The sequence below is a fragment of the Pantherophis guttatus genome, chromosome 4, assembly GCF_059756535.1.
Source record: "Pantherophis guttatus breed Tessera chromosome 4, ASM5975653v1, whole genome shotgun sequence".
NCBI lineage: Eukaryota > Metazoa > Chordata > Lepidosauria > Squamata > Colubridae > Pantherophis > Pantherophis guttatus.
Genome location: NC_142066.1, coordinates 58,331,141 through 58,357,244, shown reverse-complemented (window position 1 = coordinate 58,357,244; position 26,104 = coordinate 58,331,141). Strand labels below are relative to the sequence as shown.

The following is a 26,104-nucleotide window of genomic DNA, read 5'->3' as shown; positions in this document are numbered from 1 at the left end:
CCAGGTCTTATTTTCTTTTGGGCCCCAAAATAAGCACTAGGGCTTATTTTCAGGGGATGTCTTATTTGTTTCCATGTACAGGAGGCCCACTTCTTCTGCTTGCTCACGGGGGGGAGGGGTAGGAGGCCACGTGGTGCATTAGTGCTACTGCCACGTGGCAGGGGGTGGAGCTGCCTTACGCGCCCCGTACCATCTTACCTCAGGGCCCCTGCAGCCAGGCTATCCATGCCCCGACACCTGCCTTGCCTTGCAGAGGCTGCTCCAGCAGCCCCATCCTGCAAGACCCTGCATGGCCACCGGTCCACTTCTTCTGCTTGCTCGCAGCCACAACGGAGCAGGAAGTTAAGCAACACATCGTTGCCGTGACCACAAGGCGAGGCAGGTGGTGGAGCTGCTCCACACACCACACACTGGCTTACATCAGGGCCCCCATAGGCAGGCCATCCACACCCTGACACATGCCTTATCTTGTGGCCGCAGCACCAACACCAGCACACCACTCTGCCTCCAGGCCCTGAGGTAAGCCGGTGCAAGGTGTGTGAGGCGGCTCCACACACACACACACACACACACACACCACCTTGTGGCCACAGCACTGCAAGCAACCAGATGGAGTGGGCAGTTGGTCAGCTGCACAGGCTCTTAAATAGGGCTTATTTTGGGAGTGGGGGTTATATTATGCGCACAAACATGCTAGGGCTTATTTTTCTGGATAGATCTTATTTTGGGAGGAAACGGTACAACTGAACCTATGTTGGCTTCTATGTGAACCAAGAGTCTTTTTAAAAGGAGAAAAAAACTAATCATATATTATTGTGAGGATGCAATGTTGAACTTGATGTGGGGACTTCATTTTTTATGTCAGAATGGAAGTAATGATGAGACACTATATGTGTGACATTTTCATTAAACTCCCTGAGGAGTTTGTGGGGTTTTTTTAATCTGCTTTATAATTTACCTGCTAAATGTATTTTTTCAGTTTTAACTTGATTTATTTCTCTTTGTTATTTTAAATGAATCCTTTAACATTAAAATAACTTTAAAAATTGAAGTTGTAAACTGAAATGGGACCAAGAAATATTCCAGGCAAAATAAGTTGAACAAATAAAAATGTGACAGCAATAAAAGCATTCACGAACATCAGCAGGGGAGCAAATGACAGTATAATTTTGATGCTCTATTTCAAAATCTTGAGACTCATTTGTGTTGTACTGCAAATATGTAATTGTAATGTTTCTATGATAATTTCACTGGGAATATATTGTCAGTTTCACATCATAATACTTTGATTTGGATAAAAGCATAGGTTTCATCATTTCATCACCATCATTTGGACCATAATATTCTAGAGAAGTGAGTCTTCTCTGTGAGCACTATAATGAGTAAAATTGTGAGGGGAAAATTGCAGATAAGCAATCACTACAACTAGAAAAATATTAAAACACTGTCTTCCATTTTAATAGGCAAATCTTATTCAATGCCTCCTTTCAGTGATCCATTTCATGTACACAGAAAAAATAAGCAAATTAGAGAATAAATGGTAATTTATATCATATAGACTTTCCTTCCAGAGGAAAGGGATTAAAAATTGCCCCGCATTTCAGCTTGCCTGAACATTGAACAAAGCTGTTTTTTAAGCCATGGAGTATTTCATTACAAACTCATTAGTTCTATCTCTCAGTACTGATCCTTTCACCTGATGTTTTCATTTGGAGCTACCCCACGCTTTTTGATTGCAGAACATTCAGTCTTGTGATTCATCCAGGCATCCTTCTGGCAGGTGCGATCACAGTAGTGGGCAAATTTGCACTGGCCACAACGATGGAGTTTCTCATGCCTCTTGAAGCAAGTGTGGCAGACAAGGTGAGTGAGGCTGAAAGAAGGAAAACACCATCACTTGAAAATTGCCGTTCAGTTCTTAATAAGATATGCTCCCAGATTTTCTAAAGCCCTTTCCCAAAGACTATATATAATTTACACACACATATACATATATGTATACAAAGACTACACACACACACACACAAATTTCATCTGTTTTATTTATTCCCTACCTCTCTCAAGAGTTCAAGGCAATCTCCTCTAATTTTATTCTCCTTATTTAAAAAAGGCAAAATGGTGGATACTCCTGCTTACAACTGTGAGCAGGAGAACTGTGAATCGGTTGGGCTGAAACACAATAACTGGCCCAAAGTCACCCATTGTTGAGGGCAGACTTGAACCTTGGTAAACCTAATCTTAGTGTGAAATCACATCTACTTCACTGACAAAATATTTGCTTTCGGCAGAGAGGTCCTATCAAAGATAATTTTAAAATTATTTCATCATCAAATGCAGCCTTGGACTACATTGGCTTTTTAGGCAGCTGCTGACTCATACTTACCACATTGGCTTTTTAGGCAGCCACTGACTCATACCACTAGGACACCTAGATCCTTCTTACAGTTACTACTGTTGTGACAGATACCATCTATTCTATTCTTATGCATTTGGGTTTCCTGCCTAAGTGCAGAAACTTACTTTTCTCAACACTGAACTGCATCTTATTGGATAAGGCCCAATGCTGTAAAGATCCTTCTGAATCTTGAGTCTATCTTCTAAAGTGTTAGCAATTACTCCAGCTTGGTATCATCTGCAAATTTGATGATTTCCTCTTCTATCCCCATATCTAAGTCATTTATGAAGGTCTCGAAGAATACTGAGCCCAAGATCAAACACTGAGGTTCCCCTTTACATGCTTCCCTCTATGTAGGTGTAGTTCCAAATATTCCCTCCAAGTATATTTTATCCACATATATACCTTATTTCTCTGAACCACTCATTTAGTTACTTTCTCAAAAAAAGTCAATAAGATTTGTTTGGCATGATCTGTTTTTAACAAACCCATGCTACCTTCTACTAATCACCTTGTTTGTTTCTAGAAATGTTTCTCACAAATCCTCCATTTGATTTTCCCAGGTAGTGATGTGAAGCTGATTGGCTTCTAATTTCCTGGATCCATTATTTCCCCTTTTTGTAAATTGCTATCATATCAACTTTTTTCCAGTATTTTAGAATTTCCCGTGTGCTACCTGAGTTTTGAAATATTACATTCAGTGGCTCTGAGATTACATCTCCCAGATCCTTCAAAACCCTAGGATGTAAATCATCTGTCCCAGTTGATTTGTACTCATTGAGAGTGGATAGGTATCATCTTACTAATTTCTTACCTATTTTGACTGTATACCTGCTCTATCTCCCTCTAATAGCTTAGACTGTTTCTCCCTTTTACATAAAAAACAGATGTAAAGAATGGGCAGGGCTCCACAAATGCCTGGCTGTGAGACTCTTTTTCTTAGGTTAGGCTCAAGGAATCAAGTGGGGCTGCTGCTGCTGTACCAGCCTCCATGCTGCATGGTAGCTTCCCTACCCAGGTTCCTGGACCTCACCACAGGGCTGGCAGCGGAGTTCCCCTGGCTTATAGTTCTGGGGGACTGTTAGATCGGGTGATGGAAGAGGCAGGACTCAGTGCTTACAGTAACAACAGTTCTTTATTAGTAGATCAATGCAACCCAGCAGCCAGCTCATCTGACTGCTTGCCCTTTTATAGGGAGCTGTCAGAGAGATTGGCCAATTGGGTTTGAGTATTTTCCTGCTGGATTGACGGACCTGAGTGAAGCCTATGCTCACTCTAATTCAATATGCAACACCCCTCCCCTCCTGGACAAAACACAGTCCAATCAAAACACAGTACATTATTTACAAATGTAGTCACGTAGGTAGGCGGGGCTTTGACGAGGCCTAGATGACCTGCGCGGTTCAGTTGTTCCTTGGGCGTCAGCCTGAGTGGGTGGATTTATTGTTGGTTCAGTACTCGCCAATGGAATCTTCAGGATTTCGTCGTGAGGCATGGTTGGAGTCTCTAGGCCCAGCCCTTCCGGAAATCTGCGCTGGAGTCTTGGTTCCTCAGGTGGGTCTTTCTGCTGTACAATTGGGTTTGAGTTATTGTAAGACATTTGTTTATTTTGTGGGCTAGTGTCTGTAGGGATCAGTCTCTGGTGGGTTGAACAGTCTCTGGTGGTCGTAGCAGTTCTCAAGATGGCCTTGGAGTTGGTCCAAGTGCCATTGCCACAATCTATTGTCCTCCAGCTCAACTTTGTGTGAGCGAGGCCCAGATATTTCTACCACAGTGGCTGGAATCTAGAGGGCACCCCCAGCATAGTTCCGGGCGTATACTCACAGCCCCATATTAAATGACTGGATTTTTCGCGTTGAATCAGGAAGTGTTTCTGCAATATAATTTGGGTGCAATCGGTCTAATTGTGAACAGATTCTCCTTCCCATGAGGAGTTCCAAAGGGCTCCTGTTAGTTGTTGCGCTGGGGTGATATGTTGCACTAGGAGAAATTTATCGATTTGTGTTTGCCAATCCCCTGGGCCCATTCTGGACAGAGCCTCTTTAGTGGATCTTACTATCCATTCAGCCTGCCCATTACTGGCCAGATGAAAGTGGACTAGCACACTGTCTGAAAACAAAAGTTTTTTTACTGCTTCAAAAGCAGCAGCCTCAGCATGACCCCAACTCCAGGAAGTCTTTTTTCCTAACAGCCTATGCAGAGGTTCCACCACAGTTGCCTTTTGAGCCAGGAACATGCTATAAAACTTAAGCAACCTCATTGCTTAACCTCATTGGCGGAAACACTGAATCAAGAGAACAACGTGAGATACGATCGACTAGAGCAATAAAACCTAATTATAAAGTATGAAGATGGAAGAGAGGAAATTAATCTCAATAAATATAAATGGACTTAATTCGGCCACCAAAAGAAAGACAGTATTTCATAAATTAGAGAAATTAAAAGCAGATATAATATGCCTGCAAGAAGTACATATTAAAAAACAACATGAATACCTATTGACACAACCAAAATTAGGAAAAATCTTTTCATCACTAGCCCAAAACAAAAAAAGAGGAGTTGTAATATATATTAAAAAAACAATTTTGGCAGAATGTAAGTACTCAGATTTGGATGGAAGAATTTTGATGGTGGAAATACTCGATAATAACAGAAAAATTCTTTTAATAGCAATTTATACTCCAAATGAAAACCAAAGTGACTTTTATAGAAGACTACATAATAAAGCAACTGAAATAGATTATGACAACATATGCATGATGGGAGATTTTAATGGAATTGTGGAGGAAAATTGGGACTATAAAACGAATAAAGCAACAAAGCACAGCAGGAAAATATTGCCAAAGTCCTTTTTTAAGATGATCGAAGAAATGAATATGAAAGATATACGGAGAGAAAGAAATAAAGGAAAGAAACAATATACATTTTATTCAGACAGACATTTATCGTGGTCTAGGTTAGACATGATATGGTCAACAATGGGATTGTTGTTGAATATAGAATATGTAGAAATAGAAACTAATTTAGGCGGATCATAACCCGGTGATGATAACTTGGAAAGGACAAAAAAGAAGAGCCAGATGGACTTTAAATAATACAATATTAAAACAGCAAGAGTTTGTACAGAAAATGGAAAAAGAACTGGCCTTCTTCTTTAAAGAAAACAAGAAAGATGAGATATCTATACAAATCCGTTGGGATACAATGAAGGCATTTGCCAGAGGATTAATTATAGATTATACAAGAAAAAAGAATGTTAAAAAAAAGATTAACACTGAAAACACTGAGTGATGATTATAGAAAACTTGAGAAGGAACTCCAGAATGACCCATATAAGGAGAATGTTAAAATTAAAATGAATACAGTAAAACATAAAATGGATTTATTGGAGAAGAAAGAACTGGCTCAGAAGATAAGAAGTGCTAAACAAAACTATTTTGAAAATGCGAATAAACAACTTCCGATGGCACCACCGATGTTGCTGGACGCTCTCTCTCGGAGCGCCAGCACTGCAATCTTGTAAAGCCGCCCTGACAGTGTAAATCAGCTGTCCAGCGGCTGGAAAACCTTTCCCCCGGGAGAAGAGGGAAAGGAGAGTAATCGGATGGGGGTAGAAATCCCAGAAATCCCCTGAAATAGTTTTGGGGACTTGGAGGGTGAGAGCTCCCCAGGAAGTCCGGTGAAACTCCGAGATCCAGGGCGCTCCTGCTTTAAGCAGAAAAAAAGTCACGACCACTTCTGCAATCTTTACTGAGATTTAAGTTGATTATCTATGCAGACGGAGTGAAGACAGGAGAGCAGACAATCGCAAGTAACAAACTCTTAATTCCACGCTTAAATTGCTACTTTTTGAAGTTGCTTAAAGGAGTGAAGAAAATGGCGCTTGTGCTTAATAGGGTGTGAAAGTGAAAGTTAACTCTCGATAAAGCTGTTAACACCCAGCATTGTCCAAAGTGGTTGGATAAAAAAAAAAATGGCTGGCTTTTTTGAAAGTGATGAAGGCTCACTGTTACAAACATCAGTAAATACACAAATAGTGATTGCGGATCTCTTTAAAGAGATTTTAGAATCATTTATCTCCGTGTTAGTGGAAAGAATGGAAGGGTTTTTCAAGAAGGATTTTATTCAAGTTCGAAACAAAGATACAAGTGAAGATACTGTATCGGTATTTCAATTGCCAAATAATAGTGAGTTGCTGAATGAAGAGGTGGAAGAAACAATCCAGTTTAATGTGCCTTTGGAAAATGGAATGGATGTTTTTCAAATTAAGAAGGAAAGGCTGAGAGGTTTGAAGGAGTGTAACCAGGAAATATTGAGAGAGATTTCTCCAGAGGCTTTGATAGAGTCAGTTGGAAAATTGTCAGGAGGCGTTGGGATTTCTAATATAAGAAGGATTCGAAGTGGAATTTTACAACTCTTTTACAAAAATGGACTCTCAATCGCAGTTAAAGAGGTGTGTTTACTGAAAGGAACTACTTTGCGAAGAGAACAAGATTGTAAGATACAGCAACTTCAGCTGAAAATTCAAGAACTTATAAAAATAAAAGAAGGCGGAGGAATAAGACTGAAGAAGAAGGTTCGCAAAAAAGTCAGGAAAAAATGGAGATGGAAAAATTACAATCCTTTTGCCTGGGGAGGATAGTAATAGTGAAAATGAATGACTATACCTGTATTTAGGGATATGATTTGTTTTGAAAAGTTATGTTATAGTGAAAATGAATGATTTACTTATATTTAGGGACATGATTTGTCTTGAAAAGTTATATTAAGTAATGTTATGTTTGAATTGTTATGGGCCACTGACCAAACTTTCACTTTTGTCCTGAAGTATATTAACACTAAAGTTATATTTCAAGGAATGCTTTGTTGAAAAATTTATATAAGCTTATGGGTTAAAAAAGAAAAGAAAATTATTGGGGATGTAAAAGTTATGGACAGTGCAGATCATTTAATATAAGTTTAGGGGTTAGAAGAAGGATATTACTTAAACTTTTATACTTTGTTTTAAATTACATTAATATTATATTAAAGAATGTTTTGTTGAAGAATAAATATAAACTTGTGGGTTATAAGGAAAATATAAGTGGTGCAAGGGTTGAGGGAAGGTTTTTACAATATTTTTTATAGATATCAAAAAGTGAAGATGTTATTTGATTATACGCAGTGGATTTGTAGAGAATAAGATGAATAAGTTTATGTAAAGCTATTAAGTAAGGAATGTTTCCAGGAAGAATCAATATAAGTTTATGAGGTAAAAAGTAAAAATAAGGTTTTTACAATATAATTTATTTGAGATTGGTTAAAATATTTTGTTAATGTGTTAATATATGTAAGGGTTAGAGATGTGATGGTTAATTGTAATTGGGCTCTGATTGTGTAATGCTGGAAGGAAGAAGACTTGCTTATTATTGAAGAATGGACAAAAACGAAGTTGGATTGATTACTTTCAAACAATAATTGGTTTAAATAGTTATATTCAGATATTATAGATAGTTAGCTTATGTTTTTTTTATGTTTGTTAAATGCTATATCCTGTATTTGCTCTGGGAAGTCCAGGGGGGAGGGTTGGGGAGAAGGGGGGAGGAGGGAAGGGAAAATATGTGTAAATTTTTAAAAAACTTTTCAATAAAAAAAAGAAAAGAAAATGCAAATAAACCAGGCAGATGGCTAGCATATAAATTGAAAAAGGAAAGAGAATCGAGGAATATAACACATCTTATTGATGAACAAGGGGAAAGCAAATTTGGACATAAAGAGATGGGAAAGATTATACATGCGTTTTACAGAAAACTTTATAAAAGAGAGACAATAGAGGAGGAGGAAGTGTCTAAGTATTTACAAGATGCAAATTTACCTCATGTTAATAAAGACATTGAGGAGATGTTGGAAAGAAACATAACGATGATGGAGTTAACAGAAGCAATTAAGAAACAAAAAAATGGCAAAGCACCAGGGCCTGATGGCCTGCCAGCTGAATATTATAAGACATTACAAGAACCCTTGACCATCCCATTATTGGAGGTAATGAACGAAGTGATGACAAAGAAGGAAATACCCAAATCTTGGACAGAGGCATATATTACTTTGATTCATAAGGAGGATACAGACCCACAACAAATCAAAAACTATAGACCTATATCTTTGTTAAACTCGGATTACAAAATTTTTGCTTCAATATTGGCGGAGAGATTTAAGAGATACTTAAGCAATTTCATACATTCGGATCAAAATGGATTTCTACCAAAAAGACAAATTAGGGACAACATAAGAATAATCTTGGACACTTTAGAGTATTATGAAGCACACCCTGAAAAGCAGATGGCTTTGAGTTTTTTAGATGTGCAAAAAGCCTTTGACAACATTAACTGGAAGTTTATGACTCTTCAAATAGAAAGAATGGGCTTTGGGAGGAAATTTGTACAGGCCATTGAAACCATCTATTCTAAACAAACAGCAAAAATAATGATAAATGGAGAATTGACGGATCCGATTGAAATAGAAAAAGGCACGAGACAAGGATGTCCTTTATCCCCATTGTTGTTTATATTGACATTAGAAGTTTTAAATAGACATGTCAGAGGAGAAAAAGAGATAAAGGGCATGAAGATTAGGAATACAAACTCCAAGCTTTTGCAGATGATCTGGTTTTTATTATTGAAGAACATTAACAACAATAAGTAAATTAATAGAAATTATTGGAGATTTTGGAAAAGTAGCTGGTTTGAAAATTAACAAGGACAAAACGAAAGTAATGACTAAAAATATGTTGAAAAAACAGAAAGAAGAGTTGATGGAGATCTCGAAAATGCAGATTACAAATATTTGTGAACAGTGAATAACAGTGAAATATTTGGGGATACATTTAACACCAAGATGTAGTGCTTTGAAAGAAAACAATTATAACAAGCTTAAACAACGGATAGGGCAAGATTTGTTAAAATGGGGCAATTTACAATTGTCTTTGATTGGTAGGATTGCAACCATTAAGATGAACGTCTTGCCTAGAATTCTGTATTTATTTCAGACAATTCCAATTAAGCTAGATAAAGAACTTTTTATTGACTTAGATAAAATGATAATGAGATATATATGGCAAAGGAAAAAGGTGAGAATAAAGTTAAAGCTATTACAAGATGCTAAATCAAGGGGTGGCTTCGGTCTGCCCAATTTTGAATGGTACTATCAAGCCTCAAGGAGCCTGTAGTACAGTGGACTAAAGCACTGTTATTAACAGATTAACATATGCTGCTTGCAATTACTGCAAATTCAAATCTCACCAGGTTCAAGGTTGACTCAGCCTTCCATCCTTTCAAAGGTAGGTGAAATGAGGACCCAGATTGTGGGGGCAATAAACTGACTTTGTAGCCCCTTCCAGGATGTGACGCCACGTAAGTAGAGCCCAACGGACACGAGAGAAAGTTAGTGCTTCATACAAAAGTATGAAGGCTATTGCTTAACGCATTGTAAGCCGCCCTGAGTCTCCGGAGAAGAGTGGCATATAAATTAAAGCCAAAAAAAAAAAAAAAAAGTTTAATGTGGGTGAAAGAATGGATAACTCTGAGGAATATTAGACTATTAAATTTGGAGGGACATGATTTGTTGATGGGTTGGCATGCTTTCTTATGGTATAAAGGAACAAAAATACAAGGGTATTTCAGAAGACATCAAATACGTGAAGCTTTATGGCTGAATTGGGAGAAGGTTAAGAAGCTTTATTACTTGAAAATACCTGTTTGGATATCTAGAGCAAAGGCTTTTTCTTATCCTGTAATATTTAGAAAGGAACAAACTATTAGGTATAATGAACTATTGGATAAAAGGGTGAACTCAAATTAAAACAGGAATTAGAGGAACAGGGATTTAAGATGGATTGGTTTTCATATATGCAAATATTTTCTAGATATCGAGAAGATTGTAAGCAAGAGGGTTTTTACAAGGCTTTGACCAATTTGGATAAGATTTTAATGGGGGTAGATGATCATATTATTAAAAAGCTGTATGTGTTTTTGTTAGAGTTAAAACTGGAAGAAGAACAAGTTAAAGAATCGATGGTAGCATGGGGGGGAAATTTTGGTTATGGGATAGATTTAGAAAAATGGCAAAAATTGTGGTCCCATAACTATAAAATGACAATGTCTACAGCATATAAAGAAAAATTGTATAAGATGTTTTACAGGTGGCATTTATCCCCATCGAGAATCGCCAGAATGTTCCAGAACAAATCGGACAAGTGTTGGAAATGCTATCAGACCCCAGGATCCTATTACCACATGTGGTGGACATGTCTAGAAGCAAGGAGATATTGGACTAAGATACACATGTGGCTGGAAAAAATGACCAAGAGACACATAGACTTTAAACCAGAGATATTTTTATTAGGAATTTTACCAGAAATATATAACAAAGAACTACAATATTTAATTGTGAATCTTCTAACAGCTGCTAGAATTGTATTTGCTAAAAATTGGAAAGCAGAAATGATACCTACAGATGAAGAAATTATTAGGAAAATGTTGGACTGTGCCGAAATGAGTAAACTGACATTAGAAATAAGAGAGCAGGAAGAAAAACAATATTATTTGATATGGGATTTATTTTATCATTGACTAGATAATAAAAAATGGTGATATATAAGTAAATGTTGAAATATTTTAAATGATGATACAACCGATATATTTTATATAAAAATAAGTTGTGGATATGTAGTGATATTGTGAAGAGAGGAGAGGGCACTAGGAATGCAAACCGACCGATGTACTGTCTGTACTTGATTGAACGAATGATGTTTGTATATTATTTTTCTTTTTTGTTTTAAAATAAAAAATGATTTGGCAAAAAAAAAATTAAGCAACCTCAGGAATGCTTGCAATTCCTTTTTATTCTTGGGAGTGGGCGCCTCTTCGATTGCCGTTACTTTGCTTTTAATTGGGTGTATCCCAGACCTGTCAATCATGTATCCCAGGAATTCTACCCTAGACACAGCAATCTGACATTTTTCGCACTTGACCTTAAGCCTGACTTCCCTGAATTTAGTGAGAATGGTTTTCAAACAGTTGAATAGAATTTTTTTGTTGGCAGCAGACACCGGGACATCATCAAAATAGGGTACTATCCTAGGAATACCCTGTAATAGTTGTTCCATGATGCTCTGGGACAGTCCTGATGCCACGCTCACACCGAATTGCAGCGGTGCACCGAACGCACCCCTGTGCGTGACAATTGTTTGTGCTTCGGTTGTGCTATCATTGACTGGCAACTGCTGGTAAATCTGTGCCAGATCGAACTTAGCGAATGTTTTTCCATTCCCCAATGAATGAAGTAAGTGTTCAACAATAAGAACCGGATAGGTGCTCTGTTGTAAGGCCTTATTGATGGTACATTTATAGCCTGCCCAAGTGCAGACTGAGCCGTCTATAGGGGTTTCCCATCGGGCATGATCGATGGGTTTGAGGATTCCCTGGACAATTAGCTTATCCAATTCTTTGTCGATTTTAGGTTTTAGAGCAAGGGGGACCCTTCGCGATTTAAGCCTAATTGGGGCAATTTTGGGGTCAAGGCTGAAAGAAATAGGTGTTCCTTAATACTTGCCCAGGCCATTGCTGAACACATATTGTGGCGGTGTTGGGCTGCTGTCTCGTGTGGAATATGATGGGTTGGCTAGCACAGCAGACTCCAGCGAGATGCCCCTTGCGGTCGCATCTCCGGCACACTGTCTCTTTATATCTGCATGCTGCCCTGGCATGCTTGCCCCCACATCCTGCACACAGTGGCTGTCTTTCTTCTGTGTCTGAATATCGCTTCTTTTTCTCTCTCTCTGATTGTAGCTGGCAAATGTCATTTTCATCTTCCAATGACTCGATTAACTTGGCACTCTCCTGGTGGACTGCAGATGACTGGTACGAAGCCATGGCGTTTCCCGCCTTTTGCAGTACTGCCACAGATTTGTGCGAGGATTCTGTTGCTCTGGCTTCATTGAGCGCTATCTGTAAAATGAAGTTAGGCTTTGCTAACAGCCGCCATTGCAAGCTTATGTCCCTCATTCTGCTGATCAGCTGCTCTAGCAACACGTCCTCCAGCTCTCTAAACTTATAGTAGGCTGTGGCCTTCCTCAGTGCCACCACATAATGGTTGATGGATTTGGCTTCTTCCTGCATTCTGCTATGGAATTTGTACTGATGAACGTACTTGGATTGCACTGGAGCGTAGTGTGCTTGTAGTGCATTCTGGAGATTGGCCCAGGGCACTGTCTGCACAGCAGCTGGTGCAACAAGTGCCTTAGCTGTGTCAAACACCTCGTTTCCACAATAGCTGAGAAACAACACTCTTTTCCGGTTATCTGATAGTCCCAAGTGGTCGTTTGCTTCCATAAAACACTCGAACCTGGTCATGTATGAGTCCCAATTGTCCGTGGCTGGGTTGAATGGAATTGGCAGGGCATAAGCAGTCATCATGATGGCTGATCAGTTCAGTTACTGCAGTTTTAGCCTGTTGATGCCTGCTGGTAGTTCCCTCTTCTGTTGGGACTGCAATCTACCGTATTTTTTGGCGTATAAGACGCACCTTTTTACCCCAAAAAGGGGGTGAAAATCTGGGTGCGTCTTATACTCTGAATGTAGACCCACCCACCCACTGGCCCCCACCCTTGGGAGGTTGCCGGCCTCTGTGTGTCGCATTATCCGGTGGTTTCAAGCAGTGGGGATCCTCACATGACCAAAAATGAGCATCGCATTTTTGATCTCCACATGCTGGGAGATAGGTGGCGGAAAGAGTTAGGGTGCTGCTTGGAACCAGCTGAAAACTGCCGCTGCTGCATTTTCATGAGGGTGCGCAGCTGTGTGAATTGCATCGGGGAATCAGGGAGGAAAACGCGATGCATGGAGGCTATGGACTTCTATCTGAACCCATTTCCTGGGGTGGGTTCAGGGGTAGTTCGAGATTCATGGAAACCATGATTTCCATGGGCCTGTCCCAGGTTATCCAGGGCCCAACTAGGAATAGTGGTCATACAGCCAATTTGGTGTTCTTGTGGGAGCAGTGCCTATGGAATTGATGGACTTGTTCTTGGTCTCCCATCATGGTCAGATCACAGCCTGGTGGCAATGACTTTCTCAAGAGCTGTACCCTGCACAGGATGGCAGGACTTATTAGATTGGTCTGCTCCCCGTGACTACTGGACCCAAATGGGTTCCAGAAGGAACTGGGGTTATAACTGCAGATCTGCTATGCAGCCCAGCCAAGCTATTAGTCACTTTTTGAATAGAAAGGTGACTGAGGTTTTAGATAGGATTGTACCATGTGACCTCCTCAACCATAGATTTCCCTGTCCTCCATGGTATACAGAGGAATTGAGAGGGATGAAACAGATGAAGAGATGTCTAGAGTGCCGCTGGCAGAAGACAAGGGATAAACTTGATCAAATATGGGTAAGAACTGCTATTAAGGCCTACCTCATGGCAATTCATTGTGCAAAGTGTAAATACTTCTCTGCACTATTGCATTTGCAGATAATCGACCAGCAACCCTCTTTAAGGTGAGCCATCTCCTCCTGGGGAAGGAGGAGACTGAGTCCACCTGAAGGGATGTGCTGTGGAATTTGCAGATTTTCTGGAAGACAAAATCACTCAACTTCATACCCAGTTAGATGCTGGTTGGTTGCTGATCTGGTGGAGCCCCTGAGTCAGGTTCTTGTCCTGTTATCTGGAAACAGTTTGACCCTGTTTCTCCTGAGAAGTGGACAGGATCCTAGGGAGTATATGTCCAAGCATCTGTGTTTTAGACCCATGTCTCTCCCGGCTTTCCCGGCTGGTGGGAAAGCTTCCCAAGAGGTGACAGGTGGGTGGACTCTAGTGATGATTAATGCTTCTCTACAGGAGGGGATAGTTCCTCAGCACTTTAAGAAGGCTGCAGTCCACATTCTTTCTCAATAAGCCATTGCTGGATTCCACCCTGTTGGATAGATAATTTTTGACCTGTCTTCAATCTTCCCTTTTGGGAGAAGTTAGTTGAGAAGGTGGTTGTGTGGCAACTCCAGAGGTTTCTGGATGAAATGGATTATCTGGGCCCTACTAGTCAGGATTCTGGCCTGGATATGGGACAGAAATGGCATTGGTCATGCGTTTTGATGATCTCTAGTGGGAGCAGGATGAGGGTAGTGCATCCATCCTTGCTCTACTTGACTTCTTGGTGGTTTTCAATACCATCAACCATAGTATCCTTCTGAAGTGGCTTTGGGGGTTGGAAGGGAGGGGACTCTGTGCTATCCTGGTTCACTTCCTTCCTCTGTGGCTGCTCTCAGTCAGTGTTAATAGGAGACGAGAGATCCAACCTTCAATCACTGCTTTGCAGATTCCCACAAGGCTCAGTACTCTCTCTGCTCCTGTTCAACATCCAGATGAAGTCATTAGGGGAGATCATCCATTATCATGGACTGAGATATCATCAATATGCTGATGAAAGTCAACTTTATATCTCAGCCCATAGTGAGTTAAGCAAAGCCATGACCTCCCTCTCGCAGTGCCTGGAGGCTGTTAGGTACAGGATGGGGAGCAACGGGTTGAAACTGAAATCTGGCAAAACTGAGTGGCTCAGGTTTGGGGTTCTGTGGCCCATGGAGAATTGCCACCTTTGGTCTTGGATTGGGTGACAAACAAACCCTGTGTGTGTAATCTGGGGGTTCTCCTGTACTCACGACTCCTGCTCAGTTCCTTTGTTCAAGTGCGGCTTGTGTCCTTTCCTGGACCAACAATCCCTTCTCATGGTCACTCATGCTCTAGTCACTTCCTGACTTGACCATTGCAATGCGCTTTAAATGGGGCTGCCCCTGAAAAGCATCTGGAAGCGCCAGTCGATGCACAATGCAGGGGCTCGCACACTTTTGTGCAGACCTTGCTGTGCACATGCATCACCTCTCCTGGGGGAGCTGCATTGGTTGCTGATTTGCTTCCAGATACAATTCAAGGTGCTGGTTGTCACCTTTAAAGCGGTGGTAAAATCCAAATTTTTTTACTACTGGTTCTGTGGGCGTGGTTTTGTGGGCATGGTGGGCGTGGCTTGGTGAGCATGGCAGGGGAAGGATACTGCAAACTCTCCATTCCCACCCTACTCCCGGGGAAGGATATTGCAAAATCTCCATTCCCACCCCACTCTGGAGCCAGCCAGAGGTAGTATTTGCCTATTCTCTGAACTACTCAAAATTTCCACTACTGGTTCTCCGAACTGTTCAATATTTCCACTACCGGTTCTCCAGAACCTGTCAGAACCTGCTGGATTTCACCCCTGCTTTAAAGCCCTTCATGGCTTGGGACCAGGTTATCTGAGGGATCATCTCTTGCCAGTTACATCTACCCAACCCACTAGAGTGGGAAGGCAAGGAAGGTTGCGGGTCCCATCTCCTAAGGAGATACATCTGGCAGGGCCTGGAAGAAGGGCCCTCACCATGGTGACTTCCTCCCTCTGGGACAGCATCCCTCCAAAAATTAGACTGGCCCCCCATTAATACTCTTTGAAAGGCCCTGAAGACATGGGGGAAACGCAGAGTGGGACAGAGCTCATTAAATGGCTGGTATGAATGTGTGTTGCCGCCGGGGAGAGTTGGGGGGCTATTTTATTATTTTTATTATTTATTATTTTTATTTCTTTTATATTGTGCTTTTATATTGTGCTTTTGAGTGCGAGTAGGATGTGCGAGTAGGCAGCAATATAAAATTTCTAAACAAACAAACAAACAGATTGTGCTTTCACCCTACTGCCTATCACTTTCTTCCATTTGCCCCCATTAGTGGACTTATTATTTCCTTGATTTTCTTCTTGTTTCTTACATATAGAAAGAAACTTTTTTTTATTGTTTTTGGCATTAGTTAGTAATTTTAGCTCATTCTAGGCCTAAGCTTTCTTCGCTCCCTGCTTGCAGTTTTGGGCTGTTTGTTGGTATTCTGGAGGTGGTTAATAGATTGAGACAAGAGTCCATCACTATCCCATGTGCATTCTTTGTTAATTTTAGGTAAATATTTGATATTTATTATTTTAATATTTAATGTTTTATTTGGTTGTAAGCCACCTGGAGTTGCCTCTTGACAAGATGGGCAGTATATAAATGTAATAAATCAATAAATCAAGCTCCTTTCAGAATAGAGAGAGAGAAAGAGAGAGAGAGAGAGAGAGAGAGATGGATGGATGGATGGATGGATGGATGGATGGATGGATGGATGGATGGTACAGTGTTTGTTAGTTTGATCCAAATCACCTTTTGCTGTGGTGAGAAAGTTGAGACGCTATTGTCATGATCTTACTTTGTGGTGAAGTAATCTCCAGCCCACTTTCTGAAAGTCTGCTGTGGCAGCCTTAGATTTAGAATCAAATAAAAAAACACCTCATAGAATTGCTTTCCATAAGCACAATGCAGGATTGTTAATAGTGGGGTTCCCACAGCATTCCTAGAGCAGAGGTAGTGATCTCACTCATCAATCTCTAACGGTCCATTTCATGGGCATTCTGCCATCTCTTCTTGAATTTGGTTATCTCTCTTAACAGCTCTCTGTAGGAATCTAGCATATTTAATGAAAGGCAGAACATATACAGAAGAATAAAAGACACTTTCTCCATGCTTTTCTTCCTATGGTTAAAATATAATAAGGTCATTGAGTTAAGACAAGGCCAAGTCTGATGACAACTGTAAGTAAGCCAGACTGTCAGTTTTAAAATGGCTTTTCTAATTGTTCTGGAGAAACCACACAAACCAGGAAGAATCCGTATGGCATGCACTATGCAAGGCTGACATCAGTCTGAAGTACCTGACTGGTTTCTATCATCTGTCAAGTCAGTGCAGTGAAAGGATGCTGCAGACTTTGTTCTCCTTATTAGGAAACAAGGAGACAGAAGTCTGGTTAAAAACAGTTATAGCTTCTTTGTGTTCAAAATAGGGGGACAAATGAAACTTTGATTTTAGGTTTTAATGATTAGATTAGATTAGATCATGTTGTTATTGAAACGGCTTGTATTTACTAGAAATGTAAATCAAAAGGTTGAGTCTGTATTCTATTGTAGTGAAAAGACTCAGAAGTCACTGCTTTTCTTTTTCTCTTTTGTACCATACACACTTTCTCCTTTCCCTTCTGAACTCTATTTCCATTTGTATTTTATAGTGTATTAAACTCTAATAAAAAAATCAGTTATAGCTCAATTAATCTGTCATAGGGATGTGAGGAAGCCATAAAGGATGGCAAGTAGCAACATTTCCCAGGAAATAAATCCCATTGGGCTCATAGAAACTGCAAATCTTTCTACCTGAGGATAAATCCCATTGAACTCACTGAGTGGCTACAGTCCTGTGAAAAAGAAAATACACCCTTATTGAGTCCTATGCAGTGGTGGGTTGCCCCCAGTTCGCACTAGTTCTATAGAACTGGTAGTAAAACCAGTGGGAGGCTCCGCCCACCGATCCCAACATCATCAAAATGCTTCTGCACTTGCGCACGCGGCCTCATTGCAAACCGGTAGTAAAGGTAAGTAGAACCCACCCCTGGTCCTATAGTTTTGCAGTACATATTGGGACATAGTAAAAATCATCTGGTCCTTAAGTAGTTCTTAAAAATAGGTAAATTTAACCTCAGATGAACAACAACACATATTACAGCATGTCATCATTTATTTTATAAAATAAAACCAAGTTATATTTACCTACCTTTAAGAACTGCTAAGGACCAGATGATTTTTAATATGTCCTAATATGTAAAACCATAGAACTCAAAAAAGGTGTACTCTCCTTTTTTTACATGAGTGTTTATGAGCTGTGGTCGCAGTGTGGTTAGAATGCAGTATTACAAGCAAACTCTGCCTACAGCCAGCGGTTTGATCCTGACTGGCACAAGATTGACTCAGCCTTCCATCCTTCTGAGGTTAGTAAAATGAGGACCCAGATTGTTGGGGCAATATGCTGACATTTCTAAACTGCTCAGAGAGTGCTGTAAAGCACTATGGGTAGTATATAAGTGTAAGTACCATTGCTATTGGTAAGTTTTGTATATGGGTTACTAAAAGAAAAATACGAATAATCCAAATATGAACAAGCCGTTCCCCCAAGCCTTAGCCTATTCATTGTACCCTTTGCATGAGACACCAACAAGACAATTTCAGTAGTTATATCCTCCAATGTAATCTGAAAGGGAATCAGTTATGATATTAAACAATGATTCACATTTAAATAGTTTAGTTTGTTCTGAAAATTTAAGACCATAATTTTCTGGCAGGGCCAAATGAGAAAATATGGTAAATTAAGTAAAAAAGTAAGGCCAAGCTTGGTATAGACTAATATAATATTCTGGGTCCCATAGCGCCCGACCAATCAACTTTCAGAAAACAGGACAAAACAGTTATAGCCATAATGATGCATAATATACTGCCACTGTGGCCATTGCTAGACTGAACTACCATGAATTTGTCTATAGGTCTGTGTATGCCTCAAAAGTGATTCAGAAAGATGTTTTGGGACATGGAGGAGTGCAAGGGCAGCATCTCTTTAAAGCAGTATCTTTTCAAAGTCTTCTTCAAGAACTTGAAGAATACAGCCTTTGTTTGTTGGAGGTTTTTTTGTTTGTTTGGGTTTTTTAGAGCTCTAAATTGGTGACTATCATTCCATCTGCTAATCATAGTTAAGGTATGCATTGTATAGGTAGTCCTTGACTTATAACTATCAGTTTAGTCACAATTCAAAATTACAATAGCACTGAAAAAAGTGACTTACAACTGATCCTCACACTTACATCCATTGCAAAGTCTCCATTATCACATGATCAGAATATAAGTGCTTGGCAACCGGCATGTATTTACGATGGTTGCAGCATCCCAGGGTCATGTGATCACCATTTGGGACCATTTCCAGCAGGCTTTTGACAAGCAAAGTCTATGGGGAAAGCCAGATGTACTTAATGACCATGCGATCCACTTAACAATTGCAGCGATTCCCTTAACAACCATGGTAAAAAAAGGACATAAAATTGACTGTGACTTATTTAACAAGCACCGTGCTTAACAATATAATTTTTTGTCTCAGTTATAAGTTGAGTAAGTTATTTATCTGTGTAAGGATATGCTTTTTTATTGGTCCTAAGCTTCTCTGACCATGCCCTGTTACATTTTTATAAGAGGAATAAAACCTCTTTATCTACATTTTTACACATGGTAGTATTTTATACTACCATATATTTTCACACATGATAGTATTTTATACACTGCAAAACAAATACTGTAAAGTTTTTCAGCATAGGTTTTCTTTTTTCTATTCCTTTTTTCCCCAGCTCCTTGCCCAAAACTGTCTCTAATAATTTATACTTTCCAATAATTTATACTTTCACTCCACCACCAGTCTGGCTTGGAAAGGGTGTTGACAAAAGCAGAAGCAGACCCTGTGAGAAGAAAAGAGGAAAGGACGCATTTTCTCTTTTTCTTCCTCCTATTTACTGCCCTGGGAAAAACAGAGATCTGGGCATGCTGTGATTGTTTTCCAGGTTCTTCCAGGCTTGCTAGAATTATTATTGCTGCAGAGCAGTGACAAGGAAATAGGAAAGCAAAGGCCTCTTTTTCTTCTCACCATTCATTGCTGGGCCAAAATAACATTAATGAGGACTGTCTTTATAGCATTTCAGTGATCGCTGGATATTACTAAGCAGATGCTGTAATATAAAAAGGGCCTAGCACTTTAAATGACAGAGGGAATGGTGAGGGTGACCTTGCTTTTCCTTCTATTTCTTAGATGCATACACATATTAGATGAACACTTTTTTCTGTCATGTACATAAACATGACTCTACTGTGGTTCTTGCACAAGAACATTGTTAATCTTCACTATATTATTTCAATGTTCATAAATGCATTGCCAAATTGACCCATAAACAGTTCCCAATACAGCTAAACTGAGATGGAATTTGCTTTTGAGAATTGAGATATGATACAGGGGGGAGGGGCGAATGTTGAATTCCATCAATCATCTAAGAGTGTACTGGGCTAATTTCCCCAATTTATTGTTCTCCAGCTGTGTTGGCATGAAAGAATCAGTGTTCTCACAACTCCAGAAGGTTGCTATTGGAACCTCTGGGACCTGTATTTCCAACATACCTGGAAATACAAAATTTATAACATTTGCTTTCTCCAACTGGGAAAAAGCTGCTATGACTGCGTATATTTTTCCCAATGAGAAAACTGCAGATCTATCTACTAGCTCAATTGTTTAAACACTTCTTAAATGTCTGAAATGAAATCCACCATAATTATGCATGCCCTTTTCCAAGACTTAGTTGCAAGGACTTAGGAGGAATAAAAATAACAATAAACTGCAAAAATGCATCAGTTGTACTGGCAAGTCCTGGAAGTGAAATATGGTTACTTATCAAAGTATTTTTAATAAAGCTAAAGATAATTGTTTTGAAGACACGTGAATAGCGACCAGAAAATTGATGTTACACAACAGTAATGACTTTCAATCAACAATATCCTAGCAGCTGCAGTTACAAAGTTATTTATAAAGATTTTTGCCATATATAATGCATTATAATAGTCTAGATGTGTGATAATGAAAACCTGAGACACTGTAATCAGGCTCCAGGTATGTCTGCAACTGATGCAGCAGTCTAGCTGGGTGAAGGGCCCCTGGTTTCCACTTACTCTTCAAGTCATTGCCTTGAATTCTGGAAAACTTCCAAGTTGTGGACATTTCTTTCAGATGGGAGATGTCCCCTTCAGAACAATCATTTAATAAGCCAAGATATTTCTGCATAAACACAAATCCATTCCTACTGGTTTTCAAACATAGCTTCTTTTTGCCCTAATCTACAGACACTAGATTTCTACATATTATTTTGCAAGACTTCAGATATCCATTTTGTCAATTAAACTGTTTTCTGTTGCCTTCCTCAAAACAGTAATACTAGAATTCGGGCCCTCTCCACTCAAGCAATTTGGTGGCATTACTTATGCAGTTCCTCTGAAGTCTGTAGACTAAATAATTATTGGTATTTCACAAAAAAAGTGAGTTTAACTTCTGGTAATTAAAAACTCATAGATTCATAGGGGTAGAAGGGACCTCAGAGGTCTTCTAATCCAATTCCTTGTAGAAGTTTTATACCATCCCAGTCAAATGGTTGTCCAGTCTATTCCTGAAAACTTCCAGAGATGGAGCACCCACAACTAGGAGGCAAGTAATTCCATTGATTAATTGCTCTCACTGTCAGAAAATTTATCCTTATAGGATAGATCTCTCTTTAACAAGATTCCACCCATTACTTCTTGTCCTGCCCTTAGTGCCCCATAGAATAAATCAAACCCCTCTTCTTTGTGATAGCCCCTCAAGTACTGGAAGATAGCTACCATGTCCCCCCTATAATCCTTCTCTCCAATAGGCTAGAAACGCTTAGCAACCTCAACTATTCATTGTATGATTTAGTCTTCAGACCCTCTGTCATTTTTATTGCTCCTTTCTGCACCTTTTTGAGGTCTCAATAACTTTTTTCCTATTGTGATGACCAGAACTGGATGTAGTCTTTCAGGTGTGGTCTCACCAGTGCAGTGTAAAGCACTACTATTGTTTCTTGTTGTCTTGACTCTATCCCTCACTGCATTCCTTCACTGGGCTATATATCTGAAGAAAATGTTCCAATGAACATCCAAAGGTTTCATGTCTGGGGAAAATAGCAACATTGGATAGCGATGATGGTGGACGAAGCTAGCTTACCTACAAGCAGTGATTCCAAAGCTGAGGAATTCATATACACTGCTCCCTTTCCTCCCAGCCAAAGTGGAAAGGCTCAAAGAGATTTGGGAGGCTGAACTAAAGAGGCAAAATAGCATGTCTAAATATAGCACCAGGGCTCGAGGAGAGCACTAATAAAGCCTCTATTACTATTCACACTTGGAGAAAAGGGGTTAAAGAAAAACTTACTGCTTTACTATATAGTGTGCTGAGTTGATGGCAAAGCCAGTGTTGTTGGTCCTACATCATTTTTTTCAGTTCAACATATGTTCCCTATGAAAATTCAGTCACCCTCTTTTAGATATTGTTAGTAAGAAGACGCAATATGGGTATACAAAGAGTGGCATCCCTACTCCTGCTTCAGGGAGATATGGCTTGTCCAACACTGGCCACATCCAAAAGCAGATAAGGCAAGGCTAGCATATTCCTCCAGAGTGTGATTATGCAGGGCTCCAGGACCTACAGAAAACCGTGAACAAAGTAATCTAGCTAAACAGGCTTCCCTATTTCATAGATCCATATTCACTTATGGATTATAAAACAGGGGAACCAAAAGAGGTACAGTCCTACAACTAAGGCATTTTCCACCCACATTGCCTTTGCATTAATGATAAATTAAGAAGTGACAGTCATCCAGTAATTCTGGGAGATTCCATCTGGGATCTTCTGCAAATCTAAATTTATATTCTGAATTTTTAAAAAAAGGCCAGGAATTTAAACCATCCTTTAAATTGTAGAGAAGAAGGGATCTGGAAGGAAGCCAATAGAGAAAATATTTTATGATATCTTATTTTTATCATTTTGTATTAATAACATCTGAGTAATAGTTATTATCAATGAAACTGCCAGTATGAGCTTCTGGATATACCAGACTGCACAATCACAATTGATGGTTGATAATATCTAATACATGTACTTATATAGCACCATTAAGGTGTTAAATGTTCTATATACACTGTGAGCATATTAGGCTGACATTGCATGGTTGTGGAGAGAGGATATTTGAGCCCAAAAGGCAGTGGTTTTTTTAAAGGTACACTACAGCTTCAAGGTAGAGATTAAAAGAGGAATCTTCTATCTCATCACTGTTACAGAAAACTAACTCTGTCTGAGAAGTCTCTTAACTCCTATTTTCTCATCTGTGAGTTGGACAAGGAGTCTTAACTTTCTACCTGATTAGGAGATAATGATAACATCTCTCTTGTACCATCTCCCTCTTGCATTTCCCACTTGCTTCCTAACAATGCACACGTTAATTTTTCCTGCTTACCTGTCAAATACCACCGCAGCATAGGCTCGCTCTGCAAAAATTACATCTCCAGCCCAAAATTCTTTTGTTGCTTTCAGCCCCCTGCCTTTCCCTTCTGGATTGAACACTTCAACTGTTTCCATGCCTCCCCTTTCTATATCAGGACATCTAAGCCTTTTACACAGGAAGGTTCCAAATGACTCAGATTTTGTATCACTCCTGCTCTTTAAAGACTTCCCAACTTTCAGAGAACCAATCCTATAAATGGGCAGTCTTAGGACCTCCCAAATAGTACCCTTCCTCCATAAGGAACAGGAAAGCCTTTTTTAAGTTCATCAAATGCCTTTGCAGAGAGGAAAGAAAGGTTGGCAACACACTATCGGGGTTATCTTCGTGAAACCATGAGTAAAATTCTATTACTCTTGGAAAAAATGGTCATGCAATAGTTACAAGAGGACTGTGTCCGATTGGGAAATTAATGCGTGTTCTGGAAAGTATTTTTAGAAACCAGATGCTTCTGCCTGTCAGAGATCAACAGCTGAAAATCTGTTAAATGGAATGACTGGTATGCAGTGTCTATTAACATTTAATACCATCTGCTCTCCTTTTTTAAAAAAAATAAACAATGATGCATTTGTTTCATATGCAATCAGAGCTATGCTAGGTTGAAATTGAAGTCTAGGGACTCAAAATATTCTATGGTAGGCAAAGTAGTTGATGATAAGTTCCTATCTAAGAAATGTGTAAAAGTACATTATACAGAAGGCAGAAAACCTTGCAGGAATCACTTTCCAAAAAGGTAAGTAACTGCTTATCACTTAGGAGAAACATTTTAAAAATGTTACTTATGTTGTATTAAATACTACACTACACTAAATATAATACTATTCTCTACTAAATATAAGTAATACTGTGTGCTCTGTACTAAATGAAGTCAAATTTAATCACACTACTATGTGAATTCCATTGCCTCAGAATATAAATTAAAGTTACTGTTGATACATGTATTGTAAATATATTTTACACCAAATAATAAAGAGAGGATGGGAATAATAAAAATATGTCTTAATAAAAATCTTATTTTTGTAATTCCTGTTGTTTTGATTATTTCACTGGGCATTTTTGCAATTGTAAGAACTGGAAATTTTCATTAATTTATACAATGGTCATTTCTTACAAAGCAAGCTTCTTGAGACATGTTTTAAATTAGAACACATACAGTATGTAATTAATCTCTAAATTAATTTTATCTCTGGTAAGGAAGAGTCAGTTAGGTAATTTCCTTCCACTTAAAAGGATTTACCATCCAAGAGAGGATTGGAGATTTTTATTCTTTGAATTTTCAGATGGTTGAAGGAAGGGAAATAATGTAGACATTCCCCAGGTTGTAAGGTGAAATTTTTTAGGACTCATTAATGAATCCAGTGTATCCAGATTTCTAAAGGCAGTAAGTAATTATTAGAGAACTGCAGTGCTCCAAAAAAGATGGTTCAAAGAGAATAGGGAGCTAACATAGCACTTATTACTAACTCTTGTAATGCAGTTATGTTTTTTCCTAGTCTGCAGCAATTATATAGCACCTATTAGTAACTCTTTAAAGTAGCTGCATCTTCTATCAGGATTGCACAACTGTCTCTACATAAACCTGGGAAAATGTGTTTGTTTTAAGGAGATGCCAGCAGTTGTTATTTATATCCATATATATAATTTTAATTTTAATATAATTAATATAAACACATTTTTAATATAATTAATATAAACACAATAGGGAGCAAACAGCTTCTAAAAAAAGACCCCATATATGAACAAAAAGAAGAAAACCAATACACCCAAACTGAACGCAATAGGGAACAAACAGCTTCTGAAAAATTGATCCTATATGAGCCGGAAGAGGAAGACTGGTGGAAACATGTCACTTTTAGAAGAAAACAGCAACCAAGAGCCAAGTCCCTACTATCTACCGTAGTCCACTCTGGAACTGAACAATTGCTTTCAGAGCCTCCCCCTGAAAGAAAATATGCAGACACCTGTAAAAGAGCAGTCATCTATAGTTTCTAAAAATGAGACACAACCCAACATTTATGACAGAAAGAACAATATCTCAAACTTCCCTAGGGGGAAAAAAGGGTGAATATTGGTGATAGGAGATTTGATTCTTTGGGGAATAGAAACTATAATCTGCAGGTCGAACAGTCAATCTAGGGAGGTATTTTGTCTCTCTGGAGCAAACATCCAAGATGTAACTGAGAATCTTATCAACCCCATAGATTACTACCTGCTAAAAAACTGGTGTCAAGAGAACTTCTGTTTCCTAGACCATGGTTTGCATTACCTACATGAAGGACTACTGGCAAGGGATGGAGTGAACCTCACAAGAACTGGAAAGAATATATTTGGAAAATGATGGGTTCATCTTATCAAAAGGGCTTTAAACTAAAATTGGGGGGGCAATCTTTAAGACTTTTAAAACCTAATTCCAAGCAAAAACCACTAAATAACTAATCATATAAGGAGGTTACAATGAAGTTTGGAGTGATGGATAGGATGGAAAACCTAGATACAAAATAGAAGATACAAGAAACATACCCAAGATCCATAAAGCATTCAAATTCCTATACATGAACACTCAAGTTTAAGGAACAAACGGGGTGAACTTGAAGTAGTAGTGCATGAAGATAGAAATATATTGTTCTTATTACTGAAACATGGTAGGATGAAACTC

The 26,104-nt window shown here is 39.1% G+C and overlaps 1 protein-coding gene and 1 long non-coding RNA gene across 6 annotated transcripts in view; one reads left to right on the top strand and one right to left on the bottom strand.

Annotated features, from left to right (window-relative positions):
• Nucleotides 1-23,785, bottom strand: part of SMYD1 (SET and MYND domain containing 1) — a 44,296-nt gene extending 20,511 nt beyond the window's left edge. Inside the window, exons 1-2 of one of the 5 annotated variants that reach the window (XM_034416105.3) lie at nt 23,404-23,785; nt 1,697-1,873 (exon numbers count right to left, since the gene is read on the bottom strand). In XM_034416105.3, the coding sequence (XP_034271996.1) occupies nt 1,697-1,873; nt 23,404-23,525 (299 nt within the window). In that variant the 5' untranslated portion in view covers nt 23,526-23,785. Of the gene's footprint in view, nt 1-1,696; nt 1,874-3,789; nt 3,910-19,152; nt 19,279-23,403 lie in introns of those variants that run through there. The other 4 variants (XM_087892251.1, XM_060691725.2, XM_087892250.1 and 1 more) reach the window with 4 other exon arrangements.
• Nucleotides 23,786-24,061: 276 nt separating this feature from the next.
• The window catches only part of LOC117664786 (uncharacterized), a 36,376-nt gene continuing 34,333 nt past the window's right edge, over nt 24,062-26,104 (top strand). The window contains exon 1 of the long non-coding RNA XR_015733862.1: nt 24,062-24,181. This is a non-coding gene — a long non-coding RNA (uncharacterized LOC117664786). The remainder of the gene's footprint in view (nt 24,182-26,104) is intronic.